We start from the raw sequence: 16,815 nt of genomic DNA, 5'->3' as shown, positions 1-16,815 counted from the left end.
CCGTTAAAATGTATGTGAGAATTCAGGAAAAAAATTAAATTAGATAAGTAAATTCGAAAGTTAATTTAAAAAGAAAAGAAAAATATTTGAAGTTTCCTCATAAATGGGTATCTTTATCAAGAAGAGCTTCATTCAGTCAAGCATTCCATCCGAATTATTGTTTTATTCTTTGTAAACATTACAATGAAAGCTCAGATACGCCAATAAGTATTCATGTTTAGTCAAGGTGTGTGATGCTTCGTCGAAAATCTATTTTATTTTGTAGAAACTGGAGACCCGCATTCCCACGGCAACCTTCACGCACCGGAACTTTCTTTGATATTTTACAGACTTCCAAAAGTTACGGAGTCTGTCTATGCATTATTATTTCTATTTTCCACAGATTGGAGTTGGAAACGCAGCTCTGGGGTCACCGCAAAATCTCAAAGTTGGGCCTTCCAAAAACGCAGTAGCAAAAAACGTTATATTTATATCCAACAAAGCAAACCAAAATATCAAGCAACCAATTGACCATGGGTCACTTGTGCTTACAGCTTCGATTATCCCAATCCAAATTATCCTGCTTCTTCGTCGCGAGTTTGTTGCAAGTTGTAGTTCAGTGCACTGCCATGAGTATCTCAGAGGAAGGAAGACTTCTTGCGCGGATAAAAAAGATGGAGTGGATAGACACCAATTATGCTTTGACCAACTGGAACGCATCCGATGAGAGTCCGTGTAATTGGAATGGAGTGTTTTGTGATACACAATTGAAGGTAGTTACTAAACTTAATCTCTCCAACGCTAACATTTCAGGAAGCCTGAGTTCTACTATATGCCGCCTTCAATATCTCAAGGAATTGATACTGCTTGGCAACCAATTCGGAGGCCCGTTCCCCTACGGATTGTTGGCATGCAAGCGGTTGCAGACGCTGGATTTGTCAAAGAACCTGTTCGTCCGAAGTTTGCCACATCGCATCCATGAATTGGCTGAGTTGCGCCATCTGAACTTGGAGCATAACAGTTTCTCTGGAGATATTCCTCTAGGCTTTGGCACGTTACCCAAATTGGAGACCCTGTCTCTCAATTATAATAAGTTGAGCGGATCGATTCCTGCTTTTCTCGGCAATTTGACTCACCTGCAGCAGCTATGGCTGATGAACTGCAGTCTGGAAGGAGAAATCCCTTCTCTCTTGGGTAGTTTGACTGAGCTGAAGAGCTTGGATCTCTCTGTCAATCGTCTCTCGGGTAACATTCCTACCCGTTTGATGACGTTGTCCAGGATGATAGAACTCTTTCTCTGGAAAAACCGGCTCTCTGGACAAATCCCGCCCAATATTGACGAGCTGAGGAGCATCCGTGCTCTCGATTTTTCAACGAATCAGCTGAATGGAACGATTCCTGAAACAATTGTTAATCTGGTCCACCTGGAAAACTTGTCATTGTCAGAGAACAACCTTACCGGATCTGTCCCTGCACAGCTAGGAACACTTGTTAATCTCACAAGCGTGAGTCTTTACAGTAACAAGCTGAGTGGGTGGTTGCCACAGAATTTGGGTACACATTCTAATATTTGGCTGATCGATGTTTCAGAGAACCATTTCGAGGGCCCTCTGCCTCGAAATCTATGCAAAGGAGGAATTCTTTATGCCTTGGTTATATTTTCGAACAATTTTAGTGGGAGTTTGCCGCCCATCGACTCTTGCGGTAGTCTGCAATACGCACAACTCTATAATAACCAGTTAAGTGATGAGGTTCCTTCGACTTTATGGAGTTGTCAAACACTTGTAGAATTGAAGCTCTATAATAATCTGTTTGAAGGCCATGTTCCCGTAGAGATTGGCGGAGCAAAAAAGTTGAAATGGTTACAGTTAGACAACAATCTGTTTAGCGGAATCATTCCTCCACAGATCGGACAGCTGAGGAATCTCGTGAAATTGAGTGCAAGCAATAACCGGCTGTTCGGGCCTCTTCCTGAGGAGCTTGCAGGCTTGAGTTCAATCAATTACCTGCAGCTTGATCACAATTCATTGTCTGGGGGAATTCCAAATGGAATAATGTCATTAGCACATCTCTCTCATCTCAATCTTGGCAGCAACCAGTTAACCGGTAAAATCTCTCCAAGGTTAGGCTTCATGTTAACTTTAAACTTTCTGGACCTGTCAAACAATATGCTTACAGGGGAAATTCCTCCTGAATTAGGGTATCTCAGGTTAGACATTTTCAACGTTTCTGGGAATCAGTTGTCTGGATCGATTCCGGTCATTTTCAAGGTTTTGGCTTATAAAGATAGTTTTCTTGGCAATCCCAACCTATGCGAGGATAGAGATTTCGGGTTTAGGGTTAGATTATGTTCTTCAAAGAAAAGAGACTCATTCTCACATCATTATTTGCCCATAATTCTAGTCCCAATTCTGGGGCTAGCAATGGCAATTTTGTTATTTTGGTGTTTGATTTGTGTTGGTTGCTTCAATATCAATAACGGCATAGTGAGAAATTTGTTTGTGGGAAAACCAAGCAGCTCAACGTCATGGGAAGTAACACCCTTTCACTCAGGCTTGGAAGTGGACGAGTCATACATCCTCAAGCAGTTGACAGAGGGCAATGTGATTGGATCAGGAGGCGCTGGAAAAGTGTACAAGGCCTGTCTCCGGAATGGGCAGGAGGTGGCTGTTAAGAAGATTTCGAACAGGGGAAATGAATTTGAAGCAGAAGTGGAGACCCTGGGCGTGATTAGGCATTCCAACATCCTAAAGCTTTTGTGCTGCATCTCGAGTGCAGAATCGGATTTCAAGTTACTGGTATTTGAATACATAGAAAATGGAAGCCTGTTTGAGTGCCTTCATGGAGGATCAGAATCAATGCAGGCGCTGGGGTGGCCAGTCCGGCACAACATTGCAGTTGGTGTAGCTCGTGGGCTCTGCTATTTGCATCATGATTGTAGGCCTCCAATATTGCATAGAGACGTGAAATCGAGCAATATCTTGGTGGACTCAGAGTTTGAAGCCAAGATTGCCGATTTTGGTGTATCCAAGAAACTATTATCTCGTCATCAGCCGGGGTCGGGAGAAGAGTACGGTCTAACAATATCTGGATTCACCGGGTCTCATGGCTACATTGCCCCAGGTATTATATATGTCAAACTAATTTGTACCTTATATATATGGATTGATTAGCTCATAGATTTTCTTTTTCAATATATGTGCAGAGTATGTATATGGGAGGATGAAGGTGAGTGAGAAGAGCGACGTATACAGCTTTGGGGTGGTGCTGCTGGAGCTTGTAAGTGGAAAGAGAGCCACGGGAGAGACAGAATATGGAGAAAGCCTTGACATCGTCGGGTGGATCCTCGGCAAATTAAGTCGTCAGAGAGAGGAGCAGGTGCTGTTGGGAGTAGTGGACCGGCGAATTATAGAAGGTGAAGACGACAGAACCAGTGATTATAGAGAGCAAGTGTTGGGTATGTTAGCAGTTGGTTTGCGCTGCACCAACAGGGTGCCAAATCGTCGGCCTTCCATGAAACAAGTGTTAGAGATGTTACAGTCCGCGGGAATGAGAAGAAATGGCGAAGATGACGTGGGTCGATGGGAGGAACCTGTCCATGGAGGGTTGGGATAAAATGAAAAAGGATGTGAGTGAGGATAATGTTTTTCATTAGTTTATTTTTTTAATTGAAATTGCTTTGTTTGATATAGGAAGTTAAATGGTTTATCATTAGACCTAGAGAATGGTTTATCATTGTAAGTACCGTGTGTTATGGATTTAAAAAGCATTTTAATACAAATTAGTTGAAGCATAAGCCTTGTTAAATAGAGACAGGGCCTGGAATTGTTTATGGCCACGGGGATAGTCATAAATATCTTAAAGGTCTCGGTGCAACTAATGTCAACGGAAGTAAGTTTGATGTTTTATGTATACAACTCACCATTAAAAATAAAGCCTTACCTTGTTAGGTCTCCGTACATATATGTATATGTGAATGCCAACATGAGAGAGAAAATATTCACAGTTTATGCCAGAGCATTTATTAATCCCTGGAACGACGATAACCTTTGTAAAAGGCGGTAAATTTAGTATAATTTTAAGATTATATTTAAGTAAGATATTAAGATTATATTTAAGTAAGATATTAAATTGATATATATAATTTTTTATTATATTTGATTAGGTATGATATTATGCATTTAGTTTTTATTGTATTAGTTGATATATATTTTTTTATTGTATATTATTTTTTTTTATAAAAAAAAAATGCGGCCTATTTTTATTAGTTGCTAATTTTTTGTTTTTTGTTTTATTTCTTTTTTATTTAATTTTTATTTATTTATTTTATTATTATTTTCATTTTGATGAATTATAGTTTTTTATCCATGTTTTCAATTTGAAGTGACAAATTTTAAAGAGGAAAATATAATTAAAAAAACTATTTTCAATAATTTGTTTTTTTTAGCTTAATTACTTTTTAAGTTGACTTATACTTTTTTCTTTTTGTCTCTTTATATATATATAATTTTTTTTTTTCAATTCCAATTCCATTAATCATAATTTTTTTTCTTATTAATTTTTAATTTGACTTTATTTTTCTTTTTGTGGAAGCAACAACATTTCAATAAAATTGTTATTTCAATGAATATAATTAATTAGTAAAAAACAATTTTAAAAATAAGAAATTAATAAAATTAAAACAAAATTTGAGTGTAATTTTCTCTTTTCCTCTTATTTATACACATCTCATTCTTCATTCTACTTGATCTTAAAGACCTCTTGTCATTATTGTCTACACTCAAATATCAGAGATTTGGAAAATGTGATTGTTGTGTTAATTTTATTCAACATAATTGTTATATTATGTTTTTTTGATCTTGCTATCATATGGTACAACCATTTCTTTGAGTGCTTTGTAATCTTCATTTTAATTTCAAAAATCGCTTATTTTTATATTTCAATTAATCACTGTTTTCCTATTATTTGCAGATTTTGGGACCATAATATAAGCTAAAACCTTTTACACTTGTGACAAAATCCACACTTGCAGCTCTAACAACAACAATTGCCTTTAGGAAACTCTTCTTTTTAATTTCAATAGTTGCTTATTTTTATATTTCAATTAATCATTGTTTTTCTATTATTTGCAGATTTTGAGACTAGAACATAGGCTAAAACCTTTTACAGTTGTGACAAAATCCTCAGTGGCAGCTCTAACAACAACAATTTCTCCTAGGAAACTCCCTATTGTATGGTTCTGCCTAATGTATGGTTATGCTTGATGGTGGTAATTATGTGTGTTGTGGAACCTGTGAGTATTGTGATTGTAGAAAATTTCAGCCAGAGCATATTAGAGAAAGTTCTCCTTGTATTTTAAATCTTACAATGGGAAAGTGTTTTTAAAATATTTTTTACAAAATGCCAAAGAGTGAATAGACACATTTGGTTAAACATGTTTTTATAATTTTTTAGAGTTGTAAAATATTTATTTTTTACATATTTAGAAATGCATGTTTGTGTAATTTCCTCAACATAAATGGATCATCAGTTTTTGTTCACAACTATTGATTAGCGTTTTATCATAATAATATTGAAACAATACAAGCTTCAAAAATCGTATTACTTTAATTTTTTAAATAAAATTTTAAAAAGATAAATGTTATAATAATGGAAAAATATATATTTTATAAATTTGTTTTTCATTAGTATTATTGTTTAACTTGTTTTTGGTTTGCTACATTTTCTCAAAATAGTGAGATTTATGATTTCTTAGAAAGTATTGTTTTAATATTTTTGACAAATGAGTGAAGTATTGAGTTTTGTATTTTAAATCTTATAGTGATTTTTTAAAAATATTTTTTACAAAATGTCAAAAAATGACACATTTTATATTTTAAATCTAACTGCATACGCACTTTTAAACATGTTAGAAAATTATTTATATATTATATATTTTAAGAATTTAGCATTATTGTCTAGTTTATTTATTTATTATTATTTTTACTTTTATATTAAATAAATTATTATTTTTACTTTTATATTATTTATAACACATTATAACAGATTTTTAAGTTTTATATTAATTAATAGTATTATTGATTAATAAAATTGTTTTCGCTTTTGCATTAATTGTGAAATATTTCACAATAAATTTTCTAAATTTGGTTTCTGATTATAAAAAATTTCGTATTTTATATAAAATAATAAAAATATTACTTTTAAAATAATTTTAAAATATTATTTATTTTTATTTCATATAAATATTAATATTTAAAATTTAAATATATATTAAATTTTAGATTTTATTTTTATTTTTTAAAATTGTAAAATATTATTTTTTACATTTAGAAGCAAATGTTTACACATGATCCTCAACATAAATGGATAATAGGTTTTTTGACACATAATATTGAAACAACACCACTCTTAAAATTGCTATTACTTATATCTTTTAGAAAATAAAAATTATAATAATAGGAAGTTAGCTAATATAATAAATATTAGCTATAAATAAATTAAAATAATATTAAAATTAATAAAATTAATATGTAATGCTAAACTATTACTAAAATTTAATTTATAATGTTAGTTTTATTTAGTTGAAACTAAGTTTTTCCATATCAATTTGAACAAAAGGCTACCAAAGAAATAAAGGTGTAGATCTTCATTACAACCAATGAGATTGGGTGCTCACCAAAAAGCACCATTTAACACAACATTTTCACTTTCATATCTATTTTTTCATAGTTTTTAATTAATAAGCCCACACCCTGTCAACAATATTTAAACTAAGCGATAAATAACTACATTTAAATTAAGTGACAAATACTAACTACTATATAGCACTAATTAAAAACAAAAAATATTTATATAATTATATAAAAATATATTTACTTCTAAAAATATAAAAATATATCTGATTTACTTTTATAAATTTTAATTTATAATGTTTTAAAAATATTTAAATTAAAAATTAAATTTTCTCATACACATTTTTATTTAAAATAAAATATTTATCTACATAATAATTATAGGGAGATATACCTATTTTAACTTTTTATGAATTTAAATTCGTAATTGGTTAAAAAATTATTACATATTTTTATGTAATTGATATTAATAAAATTTTATATTAAAAATTTTCTTACATGAATTAGACATGCTACTATGGATTACTTTTAAAGAAAAAGTAATATTGGTTATACTTATTGTTATTAACTATTTATGTTCCTCTATTTATTTATTTCCATTGTATTTTTTCTCCAACAAGGTGATTTGATATAAAAGCATTATTGATATATGAAGAAATAGGTGTGAGATAGAAATACTATTAAAGATATAGCTGTGAGAGATAGAAATACTATTAAGGGAAAGTTACTTAATTATTTGAGATTTTTAATTAAATTTCACTTTTTTTTCCTATATGAGAAATTTGGTTTGATTTTTTTTTTATTATTTATTTAATTATCTAAGAGTTAGTTTTTGTAGTTTTTTATTGCAAATGTAAAGATATAGAGCATAAATAATAAGATAAAATAGACAAATTATGTTATGAAACCAGCTCACAAAAAGATAGAAAAGAGAGATCCACGCCTTAGAATTCAGCCTCTTCGAGGGGGCAACCTCCTTTACATTACATAAATGAACAATTCTTGGATGATACAAATGACAAAACCTCCTTTCTATATATAGGAGTCTATGGAGTCACAATATAATCTAGCCGACCTAACAATAATAATATAAAGCCACAAAAATAACAATAGAGGGATTCTATGGGCACATTAATAACAATATGGGGGTAATGGGGGCACAAAAATATAAATAAGGGGTATAACTACAATAGTAATGGGGTAATCACTAGTATTATAGGGACCCAACATGCCCCTCTCCTTCAAAAAAGTGTTGTCCTCAACGCTTGAGTAGTTCTGGATACTTCTGCATAAAATTCTCATCCTCCCATGTGGAATCTTCAGCGGATAAGTTCTTCCACTTGATAAGGTACTCTGAAATTGATCGATTTCGTAGTTGTCGAGTTCTTGTTTCTATAACTGCTTCCGGTTCCAATATAATTTTTCCTTCCTCGTCAAGTTCTGGCAATATTGTTTGAACTGGGAGCTTGTCGCCTATAACCTTCTTTAAGCATGAAACATGGAAAACTGGGTGCAATCGAGAAGCTGCAGGAAGCTCCAATTTGTATGCCATAGTACCAATCGTTTGCAACACCTTGTACGGACCATAATACTTTGGTGATAATTTATTATCCTTCTTAGCTTGCTTGAGGGACATTTGCTTATATGGTTGTAGCCGTAGGAATACCCAATCACCTACATCAAAACTTCTTTCACTGCGATGTTGATCTGCCTGTTGTTTCATTCTATTCTGTGCCAACACGAGGTTATCCTTTAAGAGTTGGAGGACTTGTTGTTGATGTTCGATGTGATGTTCCACTGCCTGAACCTTAGAATTTTCTCTTAAATATGATGTGATGGATGGTGGTTGATACCCATAAAGTGCCATAAATGGGGTAATTTTTGTTGTTGTATGAAAGGAAGTGTTATACCACCATTTAGCCAGAGGCAACCATTTGACCCATTGTGTCTGTTTATCAGATACAAAGCAACGAAGATATCCTTCCAAACATTTGTTTACTATCTCAGTTTGCCCATCAGATTGAGGATGATAAGATGAGCTATGAGCTAACTGAGCACCAAGACAAGAAAATAATTCTGTCCAAAAATTTCCAGTGAAAATGGGATCTCTGTCACTTACAATAATCTTTGGGTTTCCATGTAGCTTTTGAATTGTTTCCATAAATGCAGTAGAAACTGTACTAGCTTTAAATGGATGTGATAATGCACAAAAGTGTGCATACTTGGTAAGTCTGTCAACTACCACCATGATGACACTCTTTCCCTCAGACTTGGGTAAACCTGTGATAAAATCCATTGATACCTCCTCCCAACGTTGGCTTGGAATGGATAAAGGTTGTAATAGACCCGGTGTCTTAATTGTTTCAACTTTATTTTGTTGGCAAACCAAACATTCTGCCACAAACTTTTGAATATCTGATTTAAGGCCATCCCAAAAAATTTCCTTCTTAACCCTGTGGTAAGTTTTTAAAAATCCTGAGTGCCCTCCTAAGGGAGAAGTGTGCAATTCCATAAGAATCTTTTGTTTTAGCTGGGAATTCTTACAGAGGTATAAGCGATCTTTGTACCATAACGAAACATTTTTCCAGCTAAATGTATCAGACGTACTGGAATCTTGTTGTAGCTTTCGAATAAGTGCCCACACTTCTTCGTCATTCTTCCATTCCTCCCTTGCTTCATTTATCCAATCTGGTTGGATGATAGAAATAGCGCACAAAAATGCTTCCACATCCTCATCCTTCCTTGAGAGTGCATCTGCCACCACATTTTGCTTCCCTTTTTTGTAGATGATTTCAAAGTCATAACCCAACATCTTTGTGACCCACTTTTGTTGCTCTTCAGAGGATAATCTTTGTTCTAAAAAGTATTTAAGGCTATCATGATCCGTTTTTACCTTGAAGTGTCTTCCCATTAGGTAGGGTCGCCATTTCTTAAGTGCATGGAGTATTGCCAACATTTCCTTCTCATAAATAGCTTTGCTTAGAAACTTTCCCTTGATTGGACGACTTTCAAAAGCAATGGGTCTTTCATCTTGCATTAGAACAGCACCAATTCCATTTCCTGAAGCATCACATTCCACAATAAAGGTTTTTGTGAAGTCCGGTGTAGCTAAGACCGGTGCTTGGCACATTGCCTCTTTAAGATGTTCAAAGGCCTTTGTTGCTTCCGGAGTCCATGAAAATGCATCTTTCTTCAATAATGTCATTAGAGGTGTTGCTATTCTCCCATAATTCTTAACAAACTTGCTATAATACCCTGTCAACCCAAGAAATCCACGCAAATGCTTTATGGATGTGGGGATTTTCCATTCCTTAATGGCTTTAATTTTGGTAGGGTCTACCTTAACTCCTTCATGAGATACAATATGACCCAAATATTCCACCTCCTGGACTCCAAAGAAACATTTGGATCTTTTGGCATATAATTGTTTCTCTTCCAATAGTTGTAGCACCCTGTCAACATGTTCAACATGATCCTTCCAAGACTTGCTGTAGATAAGTATATCATCAAAAAATACTAACACAAATTTTCTAAGGAATGGTTTGAAAATTGAATTCATCAAACCTTGAAATGTTGAAGGTGCATTGGTAAGGCCAAAAGGCATGACCAAAAATTCATAATGACCCTCATGAGTTCTAAATGCCGTTTTCGGAATGTCTTCAATCTTCATTCTGATTTGATGATATCCTGAACGAAGATCCAACTTGGTGAAGTAAATTGATCCATGCAATTCATCCAGTAATTCATCAATGACAGGAATGGGGAACTTATCTTTAATAGTGAGCTTGTTGAGCTCCCTATAATCCGGACACATGCGCCATGATCCATCCTTCTTGTGCACCAATACTACTGGAGCAGAGAAAGAACTTTGACTCGGTTGAATTATACCAGCCTCTAGCATTTCTGCAACCATACGTTCAATTTCACTTTTTTGGACATAGGGATATCTGTACGGCCTGATGTTTGGAGGAACACTTCCTGGAATCAGATGAATAGCATGATCATGATCACACATAGGTGGGAGACCTTTGGGAGTCTCAAATACCTTGGAATGATTGTCCAGGACTTTTTGGAGATCTGGAGAAATAGATGATTCTAATGTGGAAACATCTAGCGAACATAATTGTGCAATTACACCCCTTTGCTCCTTTTTTAGAAGCTTTGTCATACCATTAGAGCTGATTATCTTTCCTGGTTTCCCTGCAATACCCCTTAATTCAACTTCCTTTCCTTCCACAGAAAATTTGATGAAAAGTTCTTGAAAATTAAAAGCTATTGTACCCAAGGATTGTAGCCATTGGACTCCTAATACAACATCAGCACCTCACATTGGAATGGAAAGTATTGGGCTAGTCAATACATATTCTCCCATGGATAGCTTGATATTATGGCACTTTCCAGAGCAATTTATTGTTCCTCCATTTGCAATCATCACTTGACACTCTGGTGCTGGATATAGGAAGCAATTCAATTCTTTTGCTACCCTACAATGAATAAAATTGTGGGTGCTTCCTGAATCAATCAATACTATCACCTTTTTCTTCTTGATTTGTCCTTCTATCTTGATGGTTTGAGGAGTGGTAATTCCTGCCAATTCATTACAAGATATGGTCGGATTTATTTGTTCTTCATCTAGGCTTTGTTCCTGGAACATATCATGTTCTTTTGACCTTTCTTGCTCCTTTTCTTCTTCCTCTTCACAATCTATGTAGAATAATTTCTTCTCAGCACACTTATGACCTTTAGTGTATTTGCTATCACAACTATAACAAAGCCCTTTTGCTCTTTTTTCTTCCAATTGTTGTGGTGTCAACTTTATAGGTTGTGGAAGACTAGGGGCAACTGCACTTCCGTCTTTATAGTTTTGAGTGGTATGCTTCCTTGTTGCCATAATTTTGCTTTCCATTTTTCTTGCTAACCTGAATGCCTTCTCTAATGAATCAGGTTCCCAAAGTCGAACATCATGTTGGATATTATCCTTTAAAGACCCTATGAACACATCAATCCTATGCTGCTCTGGAATATCTTTTACCCTTATGTTTAGTTTTTGGAACTCCTCAATGTGCTCCATTATTTGAACCCTTTTGTTTCAGACTTATCAATTGGCTAAAAAAAGTGTTGCTTTTTGTATCCTCATAATGTGCTATCAATTCTTCCGTAAAAATTGCCCAAGTGATAAATTGTTTACGAGAGCAAAGCCATTGATACCATACAAATTGATTTGGTTCCAAATATAAAGTTGCCATACGTACCTTTTGTGTGTTTTGCACATTATTGAGATCGAAGAACTGCTCCATCTGTAATATCCATGTGGCGGGATCCTTGCCATCAAACTTCCTCATATCGATTTTTGGAATATGGTGATTCTTCAATCCAACATTAGCGTCTATGGAATCATGATTAACATTTCTTTTGTTCTCATCATGAGTTTCCTTTAGTACCCTTTCACCCTTAGGGACGATTTCTTGTAGCAACTTATTCATATTTATCTTCAATTCGTCCATGTCTGTCTTCAAATCTATCTTCAAATCATCCATCTTAGCTTCCACGTCAATCATCTTAGCTTCTACGCCTTTCTTTAAACAGTCCATCTTAGCTTCTACACCTTTCTTTAAACCATCCATCTTAGCTTCTACATCTTTCTTTAAACCATCCATCTTAGATTCTGTTCCCTTTTGTGCAAGGGACAGTTGTTGCACTTGGTCTTGTAATTTTGATATATCATGTTGCATTTCTTCCTCTTCTTCATGAGTCATGCTAGAGCTTTCAGGTTCCTTACTAGGTGTTTGCATTTTCTTTCCTCGGGGCATCAGTTACCGATAATAATGCTTTACTATGCCCTTTGAATTCCTTCAAACCAAGCTTATGCAAAAATAAAAAATAAAAACTACACACCTTTTTTTATTTTGTAGAAGCGTGATATTGAATCTGATGTATCTCTGTAATTTCAAATCATCCAGTTCTGAAATTGTGACCTGTAGTAGCCTTCTATGTCCTCTTTCCAATGCCACTAGTCTGAACCAAATTGGATTCTCCAAGAAAGAGTTATGCCCAATCTCCCGCAGTGACCTGATTATAGACTAGTTCAGTAGAGCGAACTTGTATGAAGTGCCACGTGTCACTGTTTCAACCTTTGACTCTGCAAAATATATAAAAGAAAACTACAGCCCGTCCTCTTTCTGTATCTTCTTACGAAATTTCAATCCGATGCTCAGAAAGAAAGTTATGACGATTTTCCCCAGGTCACCTGTTTTGAGTGTAATTCAGGAGTCTACAAAAAGACCAACTTCCTGAGATCATAACTCCGAACATATCGCGCGAAAAGCTCTGAAATTTGGACCCAAGGTTCAGCACGATTTCTTCTCAAATGGGTTTTTTTTGCGACTTCTGAAACGTCACAGAAAAAAAGTTATAGCGAAAATTCAACGATGACCTGTTTGGAGCAGCGAAACCGTAGAATCCAAAGCTCTGATACCAAATGTTATGAAACCAGCTCACAAAAAGATAGAAAAGAGAGATCCACGCCTTAGAATTCAGCCTCTTCGAGGGGGCAACCTCCTTTACATTACATAAATGAACAATTCTTGGATGATACAAATGACAAAACCTCCTTTCTATATATAGGAGTCTATGGAGTCACAATATAATCTAGCCGACCTAACAATAATAATATAAAGCCACAAAAATAACAATAGAGGGATTCTATGGGCACATTAATAACAATATGGGGGTAATGGGGGCACAACAATATAAATAAGGGGTATAACTACAATAGTAATGGGGTAATCACTAGTATTATAGGGACCCAACAAATTACAATAACAATAGAGAAATGAAGAACTAAAATAACACTAAAATGTTATACTTCAAATAACGGGTCTAATACATTAAAGTAGTAGCTATAATCTTCAAATTAGATTATTAATATTATTATTACTAGAAGTAATGTTCACTTGCCAAGCTTCAAGGGGGAAACCTCCAATTGAGTAAAGTTTCAATTATAAATAACTTTAGAAGATACATTTTACATTGTTCTTGCATCATTATATAGTAATTTCTATCTCTTAGAAACATTCTACATGATGAACTATTTAGTAAGAAGAACCTTCTAGTAAGCTTTCTTACATTCATTTCTTTCATACCCCAACGTGGGCTTTATTCACTAGACATAGCTTCCATTCGTAGCAATATATAGTAACATATCTATCTCCGTAGGGGGTTAGGGAGGTTAGGACTTGTTGTGTTATTCAACAAACCCACCGTTTATTGGTATAATAGATAATATTCTATTAATAAATGGGACCCATGATAAAATCCTTCAAAAAAGAAATTTAGCACTTAGACACTTTATTTTAAGATTTTTGGAATAAAGAAAGATATCAAGTGAAACCCTTTGAAAGCTAGCAATCCTTGCCTTTTCGCATACCGCTGGACCAAGTGTGTCAAAAGCCTTATTAACAAGCAAAACTTGCGAAAAGTGATCAAAAGAATCACTGCGCTTAACTTAGATATCATTAGGCTTTTCATTTAAAAATAAGACCTAAGGCATTTCCTATTAAAATAAAGCCCGTATCGCATATCATCATTCACAAAGGGTGCACTCTCACGAAGCATGTTGAAATGTGCGAAATGTGATATTGCGATGAGATGGTCAATCTTATCGCATTGCGTCAAAACACTTAAGAAAGGTCTGAAATCTTATGGACTGTGTGATGTTGCGAAATGCGATAAAAGCCCGAACCTGATAGAACCCAATATCATAAAATGATGATTAAATTCGTCGTGTGATGAAAAGCGCTTTATAAGTTAAGTAGCTTTAAATAATAAAGAACACACCGCTTATACCGCATCTCACATCCTGCAGGAACTTAAGGAAATTTAAGAAAGCGCACAATCAAACATGCGAAATGTGATTTGCGACATTGCATTGCAATCACAAAATCGACATTCTCGCAACTTAAGTCTACCACCTTCAAATCCATCCTTCCTGCTTTTCGATGCGATACATTAATGAGCAATAAAAGCAATGATAAGGAACTATTAGTGGTTATTTAATATAGGTTAATGGCATTTATGAAAAAAAAGTGGCTCGACATAATACGATATATTTTCATTTGCGTTTAATTATAACTCCTTTCTTGTCACCTTTTCAACTTATCTGTATCATTCATTCTCATTATCATTCTTACTTGTGTTTATCCAATAAATTCCACTTTGCTCCTTTTCAGGAAAAATCTACAGAGAGCATTGTTGGAACAATAGGAAAGAAGGGAAAGGCAGCGGCGTCCGAGAAATCAGAAATGATTCCTCTTTTCTCCAATACTACATGTAGCAGAGGCAGAGGAACTACAACTTGGGAGGCTATGTACATCTTGTTAAAAGGAGAGATCCCAAGGCCACTAGAAACAAAGGCCATGACAGATTCCCAGGAGTCATCCGATGCCTCCTATTTCGAGATGACATGCTCTTTCCTGCACTGCATAGTTGTACAACCAAAGATAATCCCATATACTATCATGGTCAAGTGGGTAATTGACAAGGCAAACATAGCAGACCAAACATTCAAGAATCACAGGCAAGAGGTCATGGGATCTTTTTCAGCAGACAACCTACAAATCATGTACCAGTTACCAAAGCCACAAAAGCTCTACAATAAACCGTTCCTTGAGAAATTTTCAAGGAGAATGAAGACCGAGCAGATGTCACCCAAAACTAGACAACAAACGAAGGCAAGCTCAAATGGGATAAAATGGGTATGTATGCTATGACATCCATTTCCCCCCTTCTAGTTTCACAACAACAATGTTATGTAGATTGTTCGGTAAACCCGAAACAACCAAGTTTTCCCTGGAATGGTTCCCATTAATAGATGTATCAGTGAATGCAACAATAGTGAACTAGGCTCAAATTTTGTCAGATAATTTAGCAAAGTCCCTTATGGAATATAGGAGAAAAATAATTCTCTCTTTAAGGGTTTATCCCCCATTTTTTATGAGTGCTTTTGTAATGGATTTAGTTTGTTTTAGTTCTAAACTTCCCATTATGGGATGGAAGTGGATTGTTCAAGACCATCTTCCTATCCATGTGTACCATAATATTTTGTGGGAATCTCAGTTTCACCCCCATTTTTACAAAAAATTTCAAGGAGTCATGCTACCCATCCATAAAGAAATATACAATAGAACAACCCCTATGTTTTCTAAAGAGGGCGAAGTGGATATCTTGCCAATATCCAGATGGTTTGGGGAGGAGACATTTACCTATATCAGAGTATTTGGGAGCATTGCTTCACCGCATGTTCTCCCATATTATGTTCCCGACAAATTATTGGCCAAAGAAATAGCCTACCAAATAGCAGGGGAAGGTGGATTAAGCAGAGGACTAAAAGAGCATAAGAAGACCATTTGGCCTACATTTCCATTACAATGTGGTGCCTTTTTGCTACATGATTTTGGACATGCATGAAAATAAGAAAAGATTATTAAATCTCTGAAATTAGTTACATTCCCGGGAAGGCAGTATGACCCGGACGACATTGTTAAGAATTTTACTGCTATGGTGAAAGTAAAAACATTCACCCACGAAGGGGACCCCTTTGATGACCTCTTCCTACAGGCAGAAACATACTCACAAGTGTTGCATTTCGCATCGACACATTTTACACCAGATGATCTTAGAGCTTTCCATGTGTATAGAGAGAAAAGATTACTGAAGGTCCCATTGGACCTATTGCAGATAGAACCAATAAGGGAGCCAACTCCAGCGTAAGCTTAGATGACAGCTCCAAAGAACACTCTGAAGAAGAAACCCAAGAGAGATCTATGCATGAGTTGGAGCACTCAGAGCAACAATCTCGAAATGGAGGAGGACACAAAAATAATGGGTTTGAAAAGGATACAACTGGAACTACAGAGGAAACAACCGAGAAAATTTCAGGAAAGAAACAAACAGAAATTGTCTCTGCATCAACTCAGTCATGAAATAGCCCAATTATTGACTTGGAATAGGAATGGGAATAGTTCAATAAGAAGCTTCACATAGATTCAAACCCTAAGCAAACATCTGAGATACAGACTCCTAAGAAAACCCAGCACAAGTCAAATCTGGAAACGACAGAGGAAGGAGTTAAGGACACTCAGAATGTTGAAATCATTCCTATTATGCCCACTTCAGTAATTGTTTTGAGAGTTGAAAAAATACCTCC

At 34.9% G+C, this 16,815-nt stretch overlaps 1 protein-coding gene across 1 annotated transcript; it reads left to right on the top strand.

The window, feature by feature from the left end:
• The first annotated feature begins 512 nt into the window (after positions 1-512).
• LOC149238638 (uncharacterized) lies at positions 513-3,786 on the top strand. The gene is made up of 2 exons (XM_089369628.1): positions 513-3,102; positions 3,185-3,786. The coding sequence occupies exons 1-2, from the start codon at positions 513-515 to the stop codon at positions 3,592-3,594; spliced, it is 3,000 nt and encodes a 999-aa protein (XP_089225754.1). The 3' UTR covers positions 3,595-3,786.
• Positions 3,787-16,815: the final 13,029 nt, after the last annotated feature.

Source organism: Pinus tabuliformis, chromosome 8 (genome assembly GCF_031772625.1).
Source record: "Pinus tabuliformis cultivar Carrire ecotype Pingquan chromosome 8, CPIR1, whole genome shotgun sequence".
In the NCBI taxonomy this organism is placed as follows: domain Eukaryota; kingdom Viridiplantae; phylum Streptophyta; class Pinopsida; order Pinales; family Pinaceae; genus Pinus; species Pinus tabuliformis.
Note: the sequence above shows the minus strand (reverse complement) of the source record. Positions and strands in the feature narration are given on the sequence as shown.